This window comes from Salmo salar, chromosome 12, assembly GCF_965601325.2.
Source record: "Salmo salar chromosome 12, fSalSal1, whole genome shotgun sequence".
Classification (NCBI taxonomy): domain Eukaryota; kingdom Metazoa; phylum Chordata; class Actinopteri; order Salmoniformes; family Salmonidae; genus Salmo; species Salmo salar.
This window is the reverse complement of record NC_138302.1, coordinates 30,583,246-30,606,992: the sequence shown is the minus strand read 5'-3', so window position 1 is coordinate 30,606,992 and position 23,747 is coordinate 30,583,246. Positions and strand designations below refer to the sequence as shown.

Here is a 23,747-nt window from a genome sequence, read left to right as displayed (position 1 = left end):
GTCAATGATCTCAAGGCAGCTGGGACCATAGTCACCAAGAAAACAATTGGTAACACACTACGCCGTGAAGGACTGAAATCCTGCAGCGCCCGCAAGGTCCCCCTGCTCAAGAAAGCACATATACATGCCCGTCTGAAGTTTGCCAATGAACATCTGAATGATTCAGAGGACAACTGGGTGAAAGTGTTGTGGTCAGATGAGACCAAAATGGAGCTCTTTGGCATCAACTCAACTAGCCGTGTTTGGAGGAGGAGTAATGCTGCCTATGACCCCAAGAACACCATCCCCACCGTCAAACATGGAGGTGGAAACATTATGCTTTGGGGGTGTTTGTCTGCTAAGGGGACAGGACAACTTCACCGCATCAAAGGGACGATGGACGGGGCCATGTACTGTCAAATCTTGGGTGAGAACCTCCTTCCCTCAGCCAGGGCATTGAAAATGGGTCGTGGATGGGTATTTCAGCATGACAATGACCCAAAACACACGGCCAAGGCAACAAAGGAGTGGCTCAAGAAGAAGCACATTAAGGTCCTGGAGTGGCCTAGCCAGTCTCCAGACCTTAATCCCATAGAAAATCTGTGGAGGGAGCTGAAGGTTCGAGTTGCCAAACGTCAGCCTCGAAACCTTAATGACTTGGAGAAGATCTGCAAAGAGGAGTGGGACAAAATCCCTCCTGAGATGTGTGCAAACCTGGTGGCCAACTACAAGAAATGTCTGACCTCTGATTGCCAACAAGGGTTTTGCCACCAAGTACTAAGTCATGTTTTGCAAAGGGGTCAAATGCTTATTTCCCTCATTAAAATGCAAATCATTTAATAACATTTTTGACATGTGTTTTCCTGGATTTTTTTGTTGTTATTCTGTCTCTCACTGTTCAAATAAACCTACCATTAAAATTATAGACTGATTGTTTCTTTGTCAGTGGGCAAACGTACAAAATCAGCAGGGGATCAAATACTTTTTTCCCCCACTGTATATCATTTATCAGATTCAACTCTGACTGCTATCGAGCAAATCTCTGTTGCACTTGTAAAACTATAGTCAAGTCCAGCCCCAAGGACCGCCAGAGGGCTCTATTATTCCTGACGTTCTCTGATCTCTGGTGTCCCAAAGCAGTCAGCCCAGCGGGTGATACACTCGTCTGTCCCCGCGACGAGCAGGTACATAAAACATCCTCCATTCAGGCTGCAAAGGCATTGGTTTCCTCCTAAACTAGCTTCAATGGCAACCAGGCCTAAAAACCAGGGAAAATAATGGTACCGTCCGAAATAAAATAAAATGTGCTAACACCATATTAGGGTGGTTAATGCTACTTCCTGAGGTTGCATACCGCCAATCTGGTTTCACCATTCTGTTGTTTACCCTTGGATGAACTCACCTGTGACAATGGCATCGCCTTGGTCTGTGACCACCATGAATTCATTATTTATTTTACCTTTATTTAACCAGGTAGGCTAGTTAAGAACAAGTTCTCATTTACAACTGCGACCTGGCCAAGATAAAGCAGTGCGACACAAACAACACAGTTACACATGGAATAAACAAACATACAATCAATAACACAATAGAGGAAGTCTATATACAGTGTGTGCAAATGAGGTAGGAAAAGGGGTTGAGGCAATAAATAGGCCATAGTGGCGAAATGAATTACAGTTTGGCAAATTAAACACTGGGATGATAGATGTGCAGAAGATGAGTGTGCAAGTAGCAGTACTGGGGTGCAAAAGAGCAAAATAAATAACATGGTGATGAGGTAGTTGGATGGGCTATTTACAGATTGGCTATGTACAGGTGCAGTGATCTGTGAGCTGCTCTGACAGCTGGTGCTAAAAGCTAGTGAGGGAGATATGAGTCTCCAGCTTCAGTGATTTTTGCAGTTCGTTCCAGTCATTGTCAGCAGAGAACTGGAAGGAAAGGCGGCCGAAGGAGGAGTTGGCTTTGGGGATGACTAGTGAAATATACCCGCTGGAGCGCCTGCTGCGGGTGGGTGCTGCTATGGTGACCAGTGAGCTGAGATAAGGCGGGGCTTTACCTAGCAACGACTTATAGATGACCTGGAGCCAGTGGGTTTGGCGACGGATATGAATCGAGGGCCAGCCAACGAGAGCATACAGGTCGCAGTGGTGGGTAGTATATGGGGCTTTGGTGACAAAACGGATGACACTGATTGACTGCATCTAATTTGCTGAGTAGAGTGTTGGAGGCTATTTTGTAAATGACATCGCCGAAGTCAAGGATTGGTAGGATGGTCAGTTTTACTAGGGTATGTTTGGCAGCATGAATGAAGGATGCTTTGTTGTGAAATAGGAAGCCGATTGTAGATTTAATTTTGGATTGGAGATGCTTAATGTGAGTCTGGAAGGAGAGTTTACAGTCTAGCCAGACACCTAGGTATTTGTAGTTCTCCACATATTCTAAGTGTCACAGCTGTCTTCAGGAAAGGACCAAAATGCAGCAGAGTTAGTATTCATCCTTCAATTTAATTGGAAAGAACACTATACAAAAACAAAAAAACAAGGAAACTGACAGCCAACAGTCCTGTCAGGTGCAACCACACTAAACAAGAAACAATTACCCACAACCCCAAAGAAAAACACACACTCCTATATAGGACTTCCAATCAAAGGCAACTCAACACACCTGCCTTCAATTGGGAGTCTTAATCACCAACAACCATTCACACACACACAAAAACCCTGCCACATCCTGACCAAAACTAATCCAATTGCTCCCTCTGCTGGTCAGGATGTGACAGTACCCCCCCTCAAGGTGCAGACCCCGTAATGCACCTTACAAAAAGAAAACACAACAAAAAATCCCCAATACCCCAACAAAACCAATAAACAATAACCCCTAAACAATAAGGGAGGGAAGGGAGGGAAGGGAGGGTGGCTGCCGTCAACGACGGCATTGTGCTACACCCTCCCTCCCCAACCCACCTATCCTGGAGGTGGCTCAGGTGCAGGACGTGGACCTCGCTCCACCTTCGTTGTCGCCCACTTCGGTGGCGCCGATAGCTGCGCCGGGCAGCCGGGCCACTCGGGCTGACCCTGGCAGACGGACCACTCGGGCATCTCTGGGCAGTCGGGCCGCTCTGGCATCTCCGGGCAGTCGGGCCGCTCTGGCATCTCCGGGCAGTCGGGCCGCTCTGGCATCTCCGGGCAGTCGGGCCGCTCTGGCATCTCCGGGCAGTCGGGCCGCTCTGGCATCTCCGGGCAGTCGGGCCGCTCTGGCGACTCCTGACTGGCAGGCAGCTCTGGCGACTCCTGACTGGCAGGCAGCTCTGGCGACTCCTGACTGGCAGGCAGCTCTGGCGACTCCTGACTGGCAGGCAGCTCTGGCGACTCCTGACTGGCAGGCAGCTCTGGCGACTCCTGACTGGCAGGCAGCTCTGGCGACTCCTGACTGGCAGGCAGCTCTGGCGACTCCTGACTGGCAGGCAGCTCTGGCGACTCTGGCGACTCTGGCAAAACTGCCCTTGTGCCCCCCCCAAAAAAATTATTGGGGCTGCCTCTCGAGTTTCCTAAACTCTTCCTTCGCCCTGGAAACGCTCCTCCTTAGCTCTGCCCACGTCCATCCTTCCTCCTCGTTCCTCTGCTGCTTGGTCCTGGTTTGGTGGGTAATTCTGTCACAGCTGTCTTCAGGAAAGGACCAAAACGCAGCAGAGTTAGTATTCATCCTTCAATTTAATTGGAAAGAACACTATACAAAAACAAAAAAACAAGGAAACTGACAGCCAACAGTCCTGTCAGGTGCAACCACACTAAACAAGAAACAATTACCCACAACCCCAAAGAAAAACACACACTCCTATATAGGACTCCCAATCAAAGGCAACTCAACACACCTGCCTTCAATTGGGAGTCCTAATCACCAACAACCATTCACACACACACACAAAAACACTGCCACATCCTGACCAAAACGAATCCAATTGCTCCCTCTGCTGGTCAGGATGTGACACTAAGTCAGAACCATCCAGAGTAGTGATGCTGGACGGGTGGGCAGGTGTGGGCAGCGATCAGTTGAAGACCATGCATTTAGTTTTACTTGCATTTAAGAGCAGTTGGAGGCCACGGAAGGAGAGTTGTATGGCATTGAAGCTCGTCTGGAGGTTAGTTAACACAGTGTCCAAAGAAGGGCCAGGAGTATACAGAATGGTGTTGTCTGCATAGAGGTGGATCAGAGAATCACCAGCAGCAAGAGCGACATCATTGATGCATACAGAGAAAAGAGTCAGCCCGAGGATTGAACCCTGTGGCACCCCCATAGAGACTGCCAGAGGTCCGGACAACAGGCCCTCTGATTTGACATACTGAACTCTGTCTGAGAAGTAGTTGGTGAACCAGACAAGGCAGTCATTTGAGAAACCAAGGCTGCCAATAAGAATGTGGAGATTGACAGAGTTGAAAGCCTTGGCCAGGTCGATGAATACAGCTGCACAGTATTGTCTCTTATCGATGGCGGTTATGATATCGTTTAGGACCTTGAACGTGACCAGCTCGGAAACCAGATTGCATAGTGGAGAAGGTATGTTGGGATACGATATGGTCGGTGATCTGTTTGTCAACTTGGCTTTCGAAGACCTTAGAAAGACAGGGAAGGATAGATATAGGTCTGTAGCAGTTTGGGTCTAGAGTGTCTCGGATGACCGCGGCAGCTTTCCAATCTTTGGGGATCTCAGACGATACGAAAGAGGTTGAACAAGCTAGTAATAGGGGTTGCAACAATTTCGGCAGATAATTTTAGGAAGAGAGGGTCCAGATTGTCTAGCCCTGCTGATTTGTAGGGGTCCAGATTTTGCAGCTCTTTCAGAACATCAGCTATCTGGATTTGGGTGAAGGAGAAATGGGGGAGGCTTGGGCAAGTTGCAGTGAGGGGTGCAGGGCTGTTGACCGGGGTAGGGGTAGCCAGGTGGAAAGCATGGCCAGTCGTAGAAAAATGCTAATTGAAGTTCTCAATTATCGCAGATTTATTGGTGGTGACAGTGTTTCCTAGCCTCAGTGCAGTGGGCAGCTGGGAGGAGGTGCTCTTATTCTCCATGGACTTTACAGTGTCCCAGAACTTAGTGTTAATGCAACAGGGTGCAAATTTCTGTTTGAAAAAGCTAGCCTTTGTTTTCCTAACTGCCTGTGTATATTGGTTTCTAACTTCCCTGAAGAGTTGCATATCACGGTGGCTATTTGATGCTAATGCAGTATGCCACAGAATGTTTTGCCACAGACCCATTACGGACGCAGGCAAAGAGGCAGTGATCACTGAGATCCTGGTTGAAGACAGCAGAGTTGTATTTGGAGGGCAGGTTGGTTAGGATGATATCTATGAGGGTGCCCGTGTTTACAGATTTAGTGTTGTACCTGGTGGGTTCATTGATAATTTGTGTGAGATTGAGAGCATCAAGCTTAGATTGTAGGATGGCCGGGGTGTTAAGCATGTCACAGTTTAGGTCACCTAACAGCACGAGCTCTGAAGATAGATGGGGGCAATCAATTCGCATTCGGGGTCCAGGACACAGCTGGGGGCAGAAGGTGGTCTATAGCAAGGAGCAACGGTAAGAGATTTGTTTCTGGAGAGGTGGATTTTAAAATTATAAGCTCAAATTGTTTGGGCACAGACCTGGATAGTAAAACAGAATTCATACTCCTCGGTGTCTGCCATCTTGGTATTTGTCAACAACATGAAGACATTCATATTCTTGTTGTTCCAGGATGGCTCAGCCATTCGAGCACTGTCATTCTAAAACAAAGTAATTCTGGCTCATGCTGTGCTGTTCAATCACAACAATGCAGGATATTCAGCCACTCTTGGAGGACAATGGAAATTGAATAGAACTGCATTCCAATGCATTTCAAAATGTGGCCATCATAACACCCTGATGAAGACTATACACTGAGTATACAAAACATTAACACCTGCTCTTTCCATTACAGAAACTGACAAGGTGAATCCAGGTGAAAGCTATGATCCCTTAATGATGTCACTTGTTAAATATTTGTGCAGTAATTATATAAATTTTTCTCACATGGTTTACTGCTTTTGGTTCCTTAAAACGTATTAAAACAGTTTAGACCTTAGAACAAAAAAATTCAGATTAGCCTCCCCATCAATTATGATTCTTTTTTTTTAAAGATTATAGTAATTAAAATCAATAACAATTTTCATCATTTTTACAGAACCTAAACAGTGGCAAAGGTGTGGGATTTGAAAAGGAATTTCAAAGTGTGAAATATACAAAAGAAAAACAGGGGACAACAAAAAAGTATGTTATATGGGTTAAGATGTGGAGTAGGCCTCAAGCAGGCACATCTTCAACAAATCGCTTGATATACACTTCACACAGAAAACAAAACAAATTTTGTTGAACTGCGAAATAAACAAAACTTTACACATGAACATCTCAAACCACCATAATAGAGCTAAGCCAAAAGTCCAAGCTTCTTTGAAAGAGCCCTGACCAGTGCCAAACAGGCTAGCATATAAATCGATTAATCATTCTAGCTGTATCTATAGTGCCAACTGCCAATCATGTACTGAAGTAAGAAGGAACTGATACAAGATTTGGCAGGAATTATGGGAGGCGGAGTCTTGTTGTGGACGCCATTCACCTCAAGCTTCCACAATACAACAGATTAGTCAGTCTAAATGTAATGTCATCAGCAACATGATAGCAGTAAAACATAATGGGAACTGAAACAGTCATTCTATAACTACAAAATTAAGACAATAGCAGCCTCTTTCATAACATAAAACAATTGTGGCATTTACAAAAGTATCATAACCAACCACCAGGTAAACATTTACATGTTCAACTTGAAACTGATAACTAATTCTCTCAGATTACTAATTGACTCGTTTTTCAGGTTTACAGTTGCGTTCCATTGCACTGCCTTCATGGAGGCGAACCCTGGGCAAGATATAAATATAGATCTGAATTTTCCACCAGCAGATGGTGCAAGACAAGAAGAAAGGAGAAAGAGGAAGGCCAACAACAAACAGCTGTGGGAGGAGCGACAGGTTGACTTCTGGTAATGGTTATATGTTACATTCAGTGCCAAAAATAATAAAACAAAGTCAAGTCAAAGGTTGCATTCCAAATGGCACCCTATTCCCTCTGGTCAAAAGTAGTGCACTATATAGGGAATTGGGTGCCATTTGGGACTCAAACAAATAGAATAGATGGGGACTCATTCTTCCCAGAGGTATTGTAGCAGGATCAAAGCCCAGGGAGAATAGTGGCAGATGCAGTAGTAGCTCTTGAAACCTGATGATCAACATGTTTACAGTTTCATTCCATTGCACTTCCTGGACCTGAGCAAGATAGATATAGATCTGCATTTTACACCAGCAGATCGAGCAAGACAAGGAGAAAGAGGAAGGCCAACAACTAAATCTGTGGTAGGAGCAACAGGCTGGCTTTTGGTTATAAGAGTGGTTGTTGTACAGTCTTGCGAAACACTCTTTCAGAAGGTAAACCAGTTTTACTACATGTTTTCAGAAAAGTGCAGTGTTCAAATTGAATGTTCGCACAACCTTAGTATAGAACAGCATGTAACGTTATAGTGATTAGATGGTATGGTGTTACAGTATAGTAATAACAACCAATATGGTAGAATCTACAGTAGAGGAAACGTGGAATGTTAAACCATGCACCTTGTAGTATAGTGTGTACAGTGATTAGATTACCTGGTATTACAGTATACCAATGTTCTACAGTGGTAGAATCTAGAGTATAGTGTGTACAGTGATTAGATTACCTGGTATTACAGTATACCAGTGTTCTACAGTGGTAGAATCTAGAGTATAGTAGTGTGTACAGTGACTAGATTACCTGGTATTACAGTATACCAATGTTCTACAGTGGTAGAATCTAGAGTATAGTGATTAGATTACCTGGTATTACAGTATACCAATGTTCTACAGTGGTAGAATCTAGAGTATAGTGATTAGATTACCTGGTATTACAGTATACCAATGTTCTACAGTGGTAGAATCTAGAGTATAGTGATTAGATTACCTGGTATTACAGTATACCAATGTTCTACAGTGGTAGAATCTAATGCATAGTGACACCATGGTTACCCTGTATAGAAACATTGATATATAGGGCAGTTACATATCATTTGTAATCAACCACAGACTTTAAAGGCTGCCATCATCTGTAGATTGTGAAGAAACAAATGCTTCAATCAGAATGACCTGAATGCCAAAGTGACTGTCACCGGACACTTATTGATCGCCCCTTATTGATCATCAAGGAAACAGTCCCTTCCAGAGACTGCCAGTTAACGAATCAGTTACTAACGACTGAAATGCTGGTCCTGTGGACTGTCACTGTTTAGACCTGGAAAGATGGAGTGAGTGAGAGAAAGAAAGAGAGAGAAAGAGCATATTGTTACACAATAATAGAAAGTGAAAACAGGAGAGACTTTTCACTAATCATTACAAGGAGCACAAGCGGCATGTAAACTACAATCATTAAAAAAAAACATGTCCCCTGTGAAGCTATGATGCTGAACAGAAAGAGAGCTATTATAGATACAATATGTTTTAGATGTACAATAGTGATAGACATATTAGATGTAGATAGAACATACAGTAAGGATAGCTTTTCCTTCTGCCTCATCAGCGTGGTGCGTGTCAGTTGGGTGGCCACTGTGACCTATAACCGACAAGGACAAGTCAGAAGCTGATCTGTGACATATTGTGGAGGAATGTCATGTAATGTTTCAATCTCCAGAGGACCATTGCCTCCTCCAAAGTTCAGTGAAAATAAGAGTTGGGCAGAATGTTTTTTAAAGTTAGTCAAGAGACTTGCAAGTAGGGCTGGGCGATATGGCCTAAAAGTAACATCTCCATTCTTTTCAGAGGTTAGGACGATTACCGATATATCTCGATTTCTTGTTTTTCTCTAAACAAATTTAAAATAGGCCAACACTTAATTCTTAACTGAATTTTCTTTATTAAAACTAAAAAATATAAGGCCTCAATGCCTATTTGTGCAAAACAAATGAACACATCCACGTGTCTATTCTATTGTTTAGGAATGTTTGACCACAAGCTGTTTGAATGTAATTTATATAATCATTTTGATTGAAAATGTATTCATTTAGTTAATTTGTTGTTATAATTAAACAGCCTGTAGTTATTTGCTATTGGATTGGCAGAATGAGACAACTACTAACACATTAGCCTACAGCTGGCCTGAACATAACTTTCTTGAATGCACTTTAATTATCCAATGTCACACTTACCGATGGCGAGGTGAAGCCTGTGCCCAAAGCACTGCAGGCGGGTCCAGTTGTTCAAGCGCAATGCTTTTATCATGTTGCTCCTGCTGTCAGTTGTCATGCACACCTGTTGGTCTTCACTGATCTTCCACGATGCCAGAGTCTTTGAGATCCTGGGCTATTACTTCACCCGTATGATCATCGGGGAAGTAAGACGTCTGGAGGCAGACGTTTTATAAATTCCAGTCTTCATTTATGTAGTGGACTGTCAAATTTAGGTATGGCTCTGACATTTTGCTCAACCATAGATCGTCTGTGGTGGAAAAATAAGAAACACTAGCCAGCTTCTCTGCGACTCTTTCGCGGGTAGCAATGTATAATCGCAGCAGGGCTTCTTCCGTGAAATACTTGCGGCTTGGCAGCTGATTTGTGGACACCTGTACCTAGCAGCTTTTTTAAATGCTGGCTTTTCTACTGTACAAATTGGAACCTTATCTTTCGCTATGTAATAGGTCACTGCATCCTTATCTCCTTCTACCTCAAACTTTTCTTGACATAAGGGATTACGTTTGAAAAGGAAGCGGCTATGGTAGTTTGTCTTTTAGCTGACATTTTGGAAATTGGGCGACTGGAATCGGCATTGCATAGTCTCACGAATTCCTCCCATTCCACCGCGTGTTTCAGTTGCAGGTGGTGGAAGGGGTTGGTTGTACTGCTGCTTTTCGTAGCAATTGTCTTGCGACACATTTTGCACAGGACATTCGTTCACTGAACAACAGACCTCTTCAACCCGAACCACTTCCAAATTACTGAAAAATATTGCTGCCCTTTTTGGGGATGATTTCAACCTCATGAGAGGCTGAGCTGGCTTCCCCACTTTCCATTTTGGCGGAACTCTTACCGCCACTACACTTCGTCGGCGTGGTTACAATTTGTGAAAGGCTGTCTTGGGTTGTGATGGTGGATAACCTCTGTGCACGTGTTGGCACGCAATTGGGACATGATTCGACATTGGGCTGACAGCGAAGAGACAGTGAGACACTGCATTTGTAAAACGTTACAACATTATAACAGAACCTCAATTATTGCGATAGACATTTTCCATATCGTGTTAAAACAAACTCGAATATGTTGAAAAAACTCGATCGCCCAGCCCTACTTGCAAGACAGCAGGTCTTCCCTCACAGTGCAGATAGGCCCATATTTCACTCAGCATTACAAAATAAACTCAGCAACAACAAAAAAAACTGTCATTCAAAGATAATTCGTATAATCCAAATAACTTCACAGATCTTCATTGTAAAGGGTTTAAACACTGTTTCCCATGCTTGTTCAATGAACCATAAACAATGAACAAGCACCTGTAGAACGGTCGTTCAGACTCTAACAGCTTACAGACGGTATGCAATTAAGGTCACAGTTATGAAAACTTAGGACACTAAAGAAGCCTTTCTACTGACTCTGAAAAACAACAAAAGAAAGATGCCCAGGGTCCCTGCTCATCTGCGTGAACGTGCCTTAGGCATGCTGCAAGGAGGTATGAGGACTTCAGATGTGGCCAGGGAAATAAATTGCAATGTCCGTACTGTGAGACGCTTAAGACAGCAGTACAGGGAGACAGGACGGACAACTGATCGTTCTCACGTGGCAGACCACGTGTAAAAACACCTGCACAGGATCGGTACATCCAAACATCACACCTGCGGGACAGGTACAGGATGGCAACAACAACTGCCTGAGTTACACCAGGAACGCACAATCCCTCCATCAGTGCTCAGACTGTCTGCAATAGGCTGAAAGAGGCTGGACTGAGGGCTTGTAGGCCTGTTGTAAGGAAGATCCTCACCAGACATCACCGGCAACAACGTTGCCTACGGGCACAAACCCACCGTCGCTGGACCAGACAGGACTGGCCAAAAGTGCCCTTCACTGATGAGTCACAGTTTTGTCTCACCAGGGGTGATGGTCGGATTCGCGGTTATCGTCGAAGGAATGAGCGTTACACCGAGGCCTGTACTCTGGAGCGGGAGCGATTTGGAGGTGGAGAGTCCATCATGGTCTGGGGCGGTGTGTTACAGCATCTTCGGAATGAGCTTGTCATTGCAGGAAATCTCAACGCTGTGTGTTACAGGGAAGACATCCTCCTCCCTCATGTGGTACCCTTCCTGCAGGCTCATCCTGACATGACCCTCCAGCATGACAATGTCACCAGCCATACTGCTTATTCTGTGCGTGATTTCCTGCAAGACAGGAATGTCAGTGTTCTGCCATGGCCAGCGAAGAGCCCGGATCTCAATCCCATTGAGCACATCTGGGACCTGTTGGATCGGACATTGAGGGCTAGGGCCATTCCCCCCAGAAATGTCCGGAAACTTGCAGGTGCCTTGGTGGAAGAGTGGGGTAACATCTCACAGCAAGAACTGGCAAATCTGGTGCAGTCCATGAGAAGGAGATACACTGCAGTACTTCATGCAGCTGGTGGCCACACCAGATACTGACTTACTTTTGACCCCCTTTTTGTTCAGGGACACATTATTCAATTTTTGTTAGTCACATGTCTGTGGAATTTGTTCAGTTTATTTCTCAGTTGTTAAATCTTGTTATGTTCATACAGATATTTACACATGTTAAGTTTGCTGAAAATAAACAGTTGACAGTGAGAGGACGTTTTCTTTTTTTTGTTGCTGAGTTTAGTATAACCCAAATAAATAATCTCCCTTCACCACAGCCATGCAGCTAAACTATCGAAATTAGAACAGGGGTGAGTCAATTCTTAAAATTTCCCCATGAGAACAATACAAAAGCGTAACTATCATCATCGCCAACAATTAGTAATCATCCGGCCTCCATTTTATACTCCACTTGTGACGGATGAAACACTTCCCTTTGACCAACATTCAATCAAATAAGTAATTACATTCAAAGGGAGAGAACAGACAGACGTGTTCCGGCTGAGTAGCTAGTTTCACAAAGCAAAAGCATGTGAATGCTAGCCTGGTCAAATATTTGTTTGTACTACTCTTGCCAACTCCATAGCTCATTGTCAAGACAAAGATGTTAGGCATGACAATGAGTGACAAGGGGTTGACATGATAGCCCAAACAGACTGGCACTCAGGCTATGTGAATGCATTATGGAGTGTTGTTTTTGCCTTGGAAAATGTAATCATTTTCATTTGTTGAGTTATAATTATCAAATTTTCCAAATTATGATGCTGGTCATTATAAAGTATATGTATTGCTTTTACAGGGAATTCTGTGAACTGTCTAGGAAAGATGGGAAACCATGAACCCAAAGTGACAAATAAAAATTACATTTTTTAATAAATACCGAATATTGAAGGACATACTCATTAATGGAAAGGTGGACAGCCTTCGAGCCCCTGTGAAGAAAAAAAAAATGACACAAAACCTACTATTACAATTTAGCTTAAAACGAACTATACTGAACAAAAATATAAATGCAACATGTAAAGTCTTGGTCCCATGTTAAATGTCCTGAATTAAAAATCCCAGAAATGTTCCATATGCACAAAAAACAGATTTCTCTCAAATGTTGTGCACAAATGCGTTTACATCCCTGTTAGTGAGCATTTATCCTTTGCAAAAATAATCCATCCACCTGAGAAGTGTGGCTTGTCAAGAAGCTGATTAAACAGCATCATTACACAGGTGCACCTTGTGCTGGGGACAATAAAAGGCCCCTCTAAAATGTGCAATTTTGTTACACATCACAATGCCACAGATGTCTCAAGTTTTGAGTGAGTGTGCATTTGGCATGTTGACTGCAGGAACGTCCATCAGAGCTGTTGCCATATAATTTAATGTTCACTTTTCTACCATAACCTGCCTCCAACGTCATTTTAGAGAATTTTGCATTATGTCCAACCGGCCTCACAACCGCAGACCACATGTAACCACGCCAGACCAGGACCTCCACATCCGGCTTCTTCAACTGCGGGATCATCTGAGACCAACCAACCGGACAGCTGATGAAACTGAAGAGTATTTCTGTCTGTATAAAGCCCTTTTGTGGGGGAAAATGAATTAGCCGGTCCTGGCTCCAAAGTGGGTGGGCCTATGCCCTCACCCATTGATGAACTCCTGCCCAGTCATGTGAAATCCATTGATTAGGGTCTAATTTATTTATTTCAGTTGACTGATTTCCTTATATGAACTGTAACTCAGTAAAATGGTTGAAATTGTTGCATGTTACGTTTATTTTTGTACAGTATACATAAAAAAAGCTAATAAGTAAAGCAAAAGTGATGTTGATTAACAATAAATAGCCTACTAGTGCAGTTCATGCTTAATCCGTTAATATTGACTTGGATTGAGCATCAAATACACAGTTTTTCATGGTTAATATAAGCCTATGCCACACATGGCTGAAAGCCACTGATCATATAGTAAAGATGTCTGATATTTAACTACTGTACATGACGACTGGCTGAGCCTGGGTATTTTCACTAGGTTGTTTGACTACTGAGGTACTTGGCAGTGTAACTTTAAGGTAATCATACCTATTCAGAGCCAAAATGGGTGGCTGCTAACTGCTAAAGCATGCAGTCCCACTATACAGGTTCATTTAGCACGCCAAGCAGAGATCCATGATACTCAACCAAGCTTCATGCAATGATATCTGTTCATGGAGTTACACACACAGAGAGATCACACATATCAGCCAGGCCCATGTAGCACAGTCGAAGAGAGCTGTCATCAGTCTGTACTGTATGACAATTCTTGTACTTACGTTGGACAGAGCGCCTCTTAAATATCAGCAGCGCAGCAAGGAGTCCAATGACCAAAGATCCTATGACTCCAACTGGTGCAAGCCACTGGGTAGTGGAGTCAGAAGCAAAATCATCTTTTGAACCTTCAAATGCAGGTGGAAAATAAACAATTTGCAAATTAAATAGGGAATTCACAGATATTTGAATGAAATACAGGTAGTGCTACTCTGTGAACAGACATAGATGCACAAAGTCCATGATTGAGAACAAATAAAATCAGATTATTTTTACAAATCTAATCCAGCAGACCTGGATTCAGTCAACCAAAGTTCAATGTCATTTCAACTAAATAGAAGTTCCAATATTATTTTAAAATATCAAATCCAGAGGAAAAGGTCAGTTATGATTGGTCAAAGTCAGTATCAGGTCAGGTCACTTGTTCCAACTTCATTTCCTGCAGAGTAATTTTTGATATCTTAAAATAAACAGACTAGAGCTCTTTTCTAATCTAAATATAATCTTAATTTACTTCCCATTGCTAAAACTAATTCGTTTTCGCATCAGATGGATAACTTGTATTTGGAAATTACCAGACAGGCAGGTCAGAAAAAACATTCAAAATGGCTGCGAGAGGAGAGAAACAACTGCAGAGAAGGAATGTTCTGGTAAAAAGGTATTATGACTACACTGAATCGTGATAAAATGGAGCAGATTGGAGACTATGAGCTCTAATTTGCAACTAGTGCAGGTATTTACAACTCCACTATCATTATTAACCTAGTAATTTCCTCTAGGCTCACCAGATGACAAGCAGACTGGGTTAAGCAAACATTGAAGATCTTCTGGAATCATATTGAAACATGTATGGAATGTTTCTTAGCCAAACCAAGACATTCATTTTCTTTTTTCCAGTTTCAAGGAAGATGTTCAGTCAGATTTGGGAGCATGTTATGGCCTGATCTACTCCACCCCTCAGTGACATGTTCTCTCTTTATAAGGCTGATTTATTGTGCTCACGCATGATAAAGACATCGCAAAAAAGGCCTTTGCTAATAAAAGTAGACTAGATTGAGGCTGAATTGTTTACAATGATCAGGGTTAGGATGAGCGAATAAGGGAGACTGGCATGTTTTGGATTTGGCCCTGCTTTCAAAAAGGATGACATCACAAACATTCATACACACTGTGTATACCGACCACGATGGCAGAACGTACCTGCTGAACATACAAAAGGGATCTCAAATGATGCCTTCCCCTCCTGGACTCCATTGGTGTTGTGCACTGTGCATGAGTAGTTTGTAGAACCACTGTATGTAGCCTTCAGAACTGTTAGTTTACTGGAGAGGCTAAACAGTGTGTCGTCTGCCTTTTTGGCCACAAGTTCAGCACTGCCTGTGCAGTTCGTGCCAAACTCGTCAAACCACCAGATCAACCCTTTCTGGTGCCCACCTGTAGAGTTGCAGAAAATGGTCACACCAGTGTTTTGTTTTATGCAGTTCTCAGGACTGGAACTCATGGTTGGTGATTTGTACATAGCTGGAAGAGAGAGAGAAAGATACATTATATTACATACAGTTGAAGTTGGAAGTTCATACACCTTAGCCAAATATACTGCTCAAAAAAATAAAGGGAACACTTAAACAACACATCCTAGATCTGAATGAAAGAAATAATCTTATTAATTACTTTTTTCTTTACATAGTTGAATGTGCTGACAACAAAATCACACAAAAATAATCAATGGAAATCCAATTTATCAACCCATGGAGGTCTGGATTTGGAGTCACACTCAAAAGTAAAGTGGAAAACCACACTACAGGCTGATCCAACTTTGATGTAATATCCTTAAAACAAGTCAGAATGAGGCTCAGTAGTGTGTGTGGCCTCCACGTGCCTGTATGACCTCCCTACAACGCCTGGGCATGCTCCTGATGAGGTGGCGGATGGTCTCCTGAGGGATCTCCTCCCAGACCTGGACTAAAGCATCCGCCAACTCCTGGACAGTCTGTGGTGCAACGTGGCGTTGGTGGATGGAGCGAGACATGATGTCCCAGATGTGCTCAATTGGATTCAGGTCTGGGGAACGGGCGGGCCAGTCCATAGCATCAATGCCTTCCTCTTGCAGGAACTGCTGACACACTCCAGCCACAAGAGGTCTAGCATTGTCTTGTATTAGGAGGTACCCAGGGCCAACCGCGCCAGCATAAGGTCTCACAAGGGTTCTGAGGATCTCATCTCGGTACCTAATGGCAGTCAGGCTACCTCTGGCGAGCACATGGAGGGCTGTGCGGCCCCCCAAAGAAATGCCACCCCACACCATGAGTGACCCACCGCCAAACCGGTCATGCTGGAGGATGTTGCAGGCAGCAGAACGTTCTCCACGGCATCTCCAGACTCTGTCACGTCTGTCACATGTGCTCAGTGTGAACCTGCTTTCATCTGTGAAGAGCACAGGGCGCCAGTGGCGAATTTGCCAATCTTGGTGTTCTCTGGCAAATGCCAAACGTCCTGCATGGTGTTGGGCTGTAAGCACAACCCCCACCTGTGGACGTCGGGCCCTCATATCACACTCATGGAGTCTGTTTCTGACCGTTTGAGCAGACACATGCACATTTGTGGCCTGCTGGAGGTCATTTTGCAGGGCTCTGGCAGTGCTTCTCCTGCTCCTCCTTGCACAAAGGCGGAGGTAGCGGTCCTGCTGCTGGGTTGTTGCCCTCCTACGGCCTCCTCCACATCTCCTGATGTACTGGCCTGTCTCCTGCTAGCGCCTCCATGCTCTGGACACTACGCTGACAGACACAGCAAACCTTCTTGCCACAGCTCGCATTGATGTGCCATCCTGGATGAGCTGCACTACCTGAGCCACTTGTGTGGGTTGTAGACTCCGTCTCATGCTACCACTAGAGTGAAAGCACCGCCAGCATTCAAAAGTGACCAAAACATCAGCCAGGAAGCATAGGAACTGAGAAGTGGTCTGTGGTCCCCACCTGCAGAACTACTCCTTTATTGGGGGTGTCTTGCTAATTGCCTATAATTTCCACCTGTTGTCTATTCCATTTGCACAACAGCATGTGAAATGTATTGTCAATCAGTGTTGCTTCCTAAGTGGACAGTTTGATTTCACAGAAGTGTGATTGACTTGGAGTTACATTGTGTTGCTTAAGTGTTCCTTTTATTTTTTTGAGCAGTGTACATTTGAACTCAGTTTTTCACAATTCCTGACATTTAATCCTAGTAAAAATTCCCTGTCTTAGGTCAGTTAGGATCACCACTTTATTTTAAGAATGTAAAATGTCAGAATAATAGTAGAGAGAATTATTTATTTCTGCTTTTATTTCTATCATCACATTCCCAGTGGGTCAGAAGTTTACATACACTCAATTAGTATTTGGTAGCATTGCCTTTAAATTGTTTAACTTGGGTCAAACATTTCAGGAAGCCTTCCACAAGCTTCCCACAATAAGTTGGGTGAATTTTGTCCCATTCCTCCCGACAGAGTTGGTGTAACTGAATCAGGTTTGTAGGCCTCCTTGCTCGCACACGCTTTTTCAGTTCTGCTCACAAATGTTCTATAGGATTGAGGTCAGGTCTTTATGATGGCCACTCCAATACCTTGACTTTGTTGTCCTTAAGCCATTTTGCCACAACTTTGGAAGTATTAGGGTCATTGTCCATTTGGAAGACCCATTGGCAACCAAGCTTTAACTTCCTGACTGATGTCATGAGATATTGCTTCAATATATACACATAATTTTCCATCCTCATGACGCCGTCTATTTTGTAAAGTACACCAGTCCCGCCTGCAACAAAGCACCCCCACAACATGATGCTGCCACACCCGTGTTTCACGGTTGGGATGGTGTTCTTCGGCTTGCAAGCCTCCCCCTTTTTCCTCCAAACATAACAATCAAAACAAATGTATTTATATAGCCCTTCTTACATCAGCTGATATCTCAAAGTGCTGTACAGAAACCCAGCCTAAAACCCCAAACAGCAAGCAATGCAGGTGTAGAAGCACGGTGGCTAGGAAAAACTCCCTAGAAAGGCCAAAACCTAGGAAGAAACCTAGAGAGGAACCAGGCTATGAGGGGTGGCCAGTCCTCTTCTGGCTGTGCCAGGTGGAGATTATAACAGCACATGGCCTAGATGTTCAAATGTTCATAAATGACAAGCATGGTCAAATAATAATAATCATTGTAGTTGTCGAGGGTGCAACAAGTCAGTAACACAAGAGTAAGTGTCAGTTGGCTGTTCGGCCATAATGACAATGGTCATTATACATTTACATTTTAGTCATTTAGCAGACGCTCTTATCTAGAGCGACTTACAGTAGTGAATGCATACATTTCATAAACATTTTTTTTTCTTCCTGTGCTGGCCCCCCGTGGGAATCGAACCCACAACCCTGGCATTGCAAAGACCATGCTCTACCAACTGAGCTACAGTTCTATTTATGTTTCATCAGACCAGAGGACATTTCTCCAAAAAGTACGATCTTTGTCCCCATGTGCAGTTGCAAACCGTAGTCTGGCTTTTTTTAATGCCGGTTTTGGAGCAGTGGCTTCTTCCTTGCTGAGCGGCCTTTCAGGTTATGTCGAAATAGGACTCGTTTTACTGTGGATATAGATACTTTTCTACCTGTTTCCTCCAGCATCTTCACAAGGTCCTTTGCTGTTGTTCTGGGAATGATTTTCACTTTTCGCACCAAAATACATTCATCTCTAGGAGACAGAATGTGTCTCCTTCCTGAGCGGTATGACGGCTGGGTGGTCCCATGGTGTTTATACTTGCGTACTATTGTTTGTACAGATGAACGTGGTACCTTCAGGTGTTTGGAAATTGCTCCCAAGGATGAACCAGACTTGTGGAGGTCTGAGGTCTTGGCTGATTTCTTTTGATTTTCCCATGATGTCAAGCAAAGAGGCACTGAGTTTGAAGGTAGGCCTTGAAATACATCCACAGGTACACCTCTAATTGACTCAAATGATGTCAATTTGAGCCTATCAGAAGCTTCTAAAGACATGACATCATTTCCTGAAATTTCCCAAGCTGTTTAAAGGCACAGTCAACTTAGTGTATGTAAACTTCTGACCCACTGGAATTGTGATACAGTGAATTATAAGTGAAATAATCTGTCCGTAAACAATTTTTGGAAAAATGACTTGTGTCATGCACAAAGTAGATGTCCTAACCAACTTGCCAAAACTATAGTTTGTTAACAAGAAATTTGTGGAGTGGTTGAAAAGAGATTTTTAATTACTCCAACCTAAGTGTATGTAAACTTCCGACTTCAACTGTACATGTGGGTGCAGTTTGCAACCACGTCAGTGGGTAAACATCGTTAAGACAGACTGCACCTTTTCAACACCCATCAAAGGGTTAGAACTTGGAATGAGATTACTGGAGGAGTGATTTTTAATGAACTGGAATTACCTTTCTTTTATCACTCACATGTTCTAACTGAGTCTGTGTACATTATTTGTAAACACTGATTGCATGACATGGGTAGAATGGCATTATGGAGACTAGTTGTGGACATTCCCACTGATAATACTCTGTGCCGTTTGAGCACTGTCATTCTGAAACAGAAAGAAACTCTGGCTCCTGCTGTGCTGTCCAATCACACACACACACACACACACACACACACACACACACACACACACACACACACACACACACACACACACACACACACACACACACACACACACACACACACACACACACACAAATAGATCTGAACTCCCCCTGAACCTATTTCAGACTAAACATCCTTATCAACTTTTTATCATAACTGTATGGGCGGGTGTGGGTGTGTGTGGGTGTGTGTGTGACAACAATGGAAGTTGAATAGAACTTCATTTCAACATGTGGGCATCATAACACCCTGATGAAGGCTATGAGCTGAGACGCATTTCAAAAAATTAAATGTTGTATTGTATTCTTCTATTGCCCTTAAAGAGTGTCTGAATATCTCACATGTTCCGTTTTCTCCTTTCATGAACCTGTGTTGAAAGGTGCTTCTATTTTTATAATCACATTTGGTTGAACTGTAGACAGTATAGGACTCACCTGTGACACTGAGGCTGATTGTAGCTGTAGCATCACCACTGTCTGTTCTCACCATGCATTCATACTCCCCCTTGTCAGCCATCTTGGTATTTGTCAACAACAAGGACACATTCATATTCTTCTTGTTCCAGGATGGCTCAGCAAATTTAAATCCAAGGGTTGAGGTATTTACATGTTTATGGTATTCCAACAAAAGTGCATCACCTCCCACCCTCTTCCAGGTCACCGTCAAGATGGTCACGTTCTGAACAGCTTTGACAATACACTCCAGCAATGACTGCTGACCATAAACCCCATGGTATTCTTCTTTGCACTCCAGTTTGACAAATGCTGTAAGTAAAATATCATTACAGAGAAAAAGACCACATAAATACAGAAGATAATTACTGTTATAGTAGTCAGTTTTATCATAATGTGACCAATCTTATTGAACTTTTAGTAAAAAATAATATACAGTTCTTCCAAACCACAATGTTAATAATCTGCTGAAAACGATAAATACATTGTTGTATTTTTGTATATAACATTTTATAATCATTATTATGGAATTTATGGCATAACTTACTCTCAAAAGAATTTCCAGCTCTGATACAGGCTAAATGGATCGCAAAAAATAGAAAACTGGTAGCTGAAGTCATCTTTGGATTCCTGAGTAGGAAGAGAGAAATGTACAATGACAACACTTGTCACAGCAGTATGAGATAAGTCTCTAGACCGCGTGAGGTAGGTCTATAGACTGCCTATCACTCACAGAGTGGCTCTGGACTGTCATCCAAAAATAAAGACATAAAACAGTTGCTAACAGAAACAAATCCTGATCGACTAAAGTAAAGGGCTGAATAGGTCTTAATTATACTGAACGAAAATATAAATGCAATCTGTGACAATTTCAATTTTTTTATTGATTTACAGTTCATATGATGAAATCAGTCAATTGAAATAAATTCATTAGGCCCTAATCTATGGATTTAACATGACTGGTAATACAGATGCCTCTGTTGGTCACAGATACATTTAAAAATAAAAGGGCCTCACAGTATTTCTGTGCATTCAAATTGCCATCGTTAAAATGCAATTGTGTTCATTGTCCGTAGCTTATGCCTGCCCTTACCATAACCCCACCGCCACTATTGGGCACTCAGCAAACCCCACAACATTGGCACAGCAAACCGCTTGCTCACACGACGCAATACACTTGCCTGTGGTTGTGAGGCTGGTTGGACGTACTGCCAAATTCCCTAAAAGGACGCTGGAGGTGGTTTATGGTATGTGACAAAACTGCACATTTTAAAGTGGTCTTTTAGTGTCCCCAGCACAAGGTGCACCTGTGTAATGATCATGCTGTTTAACCAGCTTCTTGATATGCCACACCTCTCAGGTGGATTATCATGCCAAAAGAGAAATGCTCACTAACAGGGATGTAAACAAATTTGTGCACAATATTTGAGAAAATATTGTGCGCAAGGAACATTTCTGGGATCTTTAATTTCAGGTCATGAGACATGGAACCAACACTTTACATGTTGCATTTATATTTTTGTTCAGTGTAAGTGCATAGTGAATGAGGGCCTAACATAGGCAACTGTCCCCTATTAAGCTATCTATTTGTCACTTCCCACCTGGATTGTCGACATGCCTGTTTCAACTATTTCTTTGGCAGGCAAACACAATAAAATGTGAACATTATACAAATAGACAAAAGAGCATTTACATTTTAGTAATTTAGCAGACACACTTATCCAAAGCGACTTAAGTGTTCATATTAAGATGCACTGTATATACAAAAGTATGTGGACACCCCTTCAAATGAGTGGATTCGGCTATTTCAGCCACACCCGTTGAAGACCGGTGTATAAAATTGAACACACATCCATGCAATCTCCATAGACAAACATTGGCAGTAGAATGGCCTTACTGAAGAACCCAGTGACTTTCAACTTGGCACCGTCATAGAATGCCACCTTTCCAACAAGTCAGTTCATCAAATTTCTGTCCTGCTACAGCTGCACCAGTCAACTGTAAGTGCTGTTATTGTGAAGTGGAAACGTCTAGGAGCAACAACGGCTCAGCCGCGAAGTGGTAGGACACACAAAATCGCCTGTCCTCGGTTGCAACACTCACTACCGAGTTCCAAACTGCATCTGGAAGCAATGTCAGCACAATAACTGTTTGGCAGGAACTTCATGAAATGGGTTTCCATGGCCAAGCAGCCGCACACAAGCCTAAGATCACCATGCACAATGCCAAGCTGTGGCTGGAGTGGTGTAAAGCTCGCCGGCATTGGACTCTGGAGCAGTGGAAACGCACTCTCTGGAGTGATAAATCACGCTTCACCATCTGGCAGTCTGACGGACGAATCTGGGTTTGGCGGATGCCAGGAGAACCCTACCTGTCTGAATGCATAGTGCCAACTATAAGGAGGAATAATGGTCTGAGGCTTTTTTTCATGGTTCGGCTAGGACCCTAAGTTCCAGTGACAGGAAATCTTAATGCTACAGCATACAATGACATTCTAGACGATTCTGTGATTCCAACTTTGTGGCAACAGTTTGCGGAAGGTCTTTTCCTGTTTCAGCATGACAATGCCTCCATACACAAAGCAAGGTCATTACAGAAATGGTTTGTTGAGATCGGTGTGGAAGAACTTGACTGGCCTGCACAGAGCCCTGACCTCAACCCCATTGAACACCTTTGGGATGAATTGGAACGCCGACTGCAAGCCAGGCCTAATCGCCCAACATCAGTGCCCGACCTCACTAATGCTCTTGTGGCTGAATGGAAGCAAGTCCCCACAACAATGTTCCAACATTGCTGGAGAGCCTTCCCAGAAGAGTGGAGGCTGTTATAGCAGCAAAGGGGGGACCAACTCCATATTAATGCTCATGATTTTGCAATGAGATGTTTGACGAGCAGGTGTCCACATACTTTGGTAATGTAGTCTAGCTAGGTGGGTCAACCACATATCGCAGTCATAGTAAATACATTTTTCCTCAATAAAGTAGCTATCAGTAAAGTTAGAGCTAGTAAGGGAGGGACAAGTGCGAAAGGCTTTTTTTTCACACTGAAGGAAACACATTCTATTATTAAGGAAACAATGTGTGGGAGAATGACAGTACTGTTAAATTAATTCAAGTGGCCGCTAAAGCTGTTGGAGTTATTCTCACCCACAATATACTTGTTGCTTCTGGAGCCAATGTAGCTGAAGAATGCGCAAAGGAATAAACAGCTGAAATGGGAGAATAAGTTATTTTTTCCTCCCTTGTGAGGACTACTGGAAGGACCTTTTACAGAAAGATGCATGAAATAGGCCTACAGATGCAAAACTTCAGGCAATGATCAAGGGATAGGATGTAGTACCCCGCTAACTTGGTTGTGGTTTGAGACAACAACAACAAAAAATCCATATAGTATACTTGACATGTGGAGAAAGCTCCAAAATGTTTGATACACAAAATGAAACATTTGCAGGACTCAGAACCTTCACTTTAATGAGTTAACAGGATTTAATACAGAATCAACCTTGATTGGTGGGAAGAAACAGCGTGCCTTACCTGCTGCTGTGGTCAATTTGTTGAATGAGAAGTAGAACAACAGAAAACTCCTCAACAGTGACATCACCATTACCACAGCTGGCTGTGTACTGCAGTCTGTCTCTGTCTGACATCTACTTATAAAGAACAGGAAATAGGGTACATCTGACATCACAGTCC

The 23,747-nt window shown here is 43.2% G+C and overlaps 1 protein-coding gene across 5 annotated transcripts; it reads right to left on the bottom strand.

The window, feature by feature from the left end:
- Positions 1–2,463: 2,463 nt before the first annotated feature.
- LOC106595778 (CD276 antigen) lies at positions 2,464–23,739 on the bottom strand. Of its 5 annotated transcripts, none has more exons than XM_045691206.2 (9): positions 23,589–23,739; positions 23,206–23,263; positions 20,603–20,685; positions 20,038–20,367; positions 15,178–15,498; positions 13,983–14,105; positions 12,561–12,612; positions 8,598–8,662; positions 2,464–8,344 (listed from the first exon to the last, which is right to left on the bottom strand). In XM_045691206.2, the coding sequence occupies exons 1-8, from the start codon at positions 23,737–23,739 to the stop codon at positions 8,641–8,643; spliced, it is 1,140 nt and encodes a 379-aa protein (XP_045547162.1). In that variant the 3' UTR covers positions 2,464–8,344; positions 8,598–8,640. The 5 variants fall into 5 exon arrangements, with proteins under 5 accessions (XP_045547162.1, XP_045547161.1, XP_045547165.1 ...); XM_045691205.2 differs by having other exon boundaries at positions 12,580–12,612; XM_045691209.2 differs by having other exon boundaries at positions 12,580–12,612; positions 15,412–15,498.
- Positions 23,740–23,747: the final 8 nt, after the last annotated feature.

Coding starts and splice junctions, on each gene's coding strand:
- LOC106595778 (XM_045691205.2), bottom strand. CDS start 23,739: ATGTCAGATGTACCCTATTTCCTGTTCTTTATAAGTAGATGTCAGACA. Junction 14,106..15,177: donor CCCTTTTGTATGTTCAGCAG/GTACGTTCTGCC, acceptor CTGCATTTGAAG/GTTCAAAAGATGATTTTGCT. Junction 12,613..13,982: donor TAAGAGGCGCTCTGTCCAAC/GTAAGTACAAGA, acceptor TTTTCTTCACAG/GGGCTCGAAGGCTGTCCACC.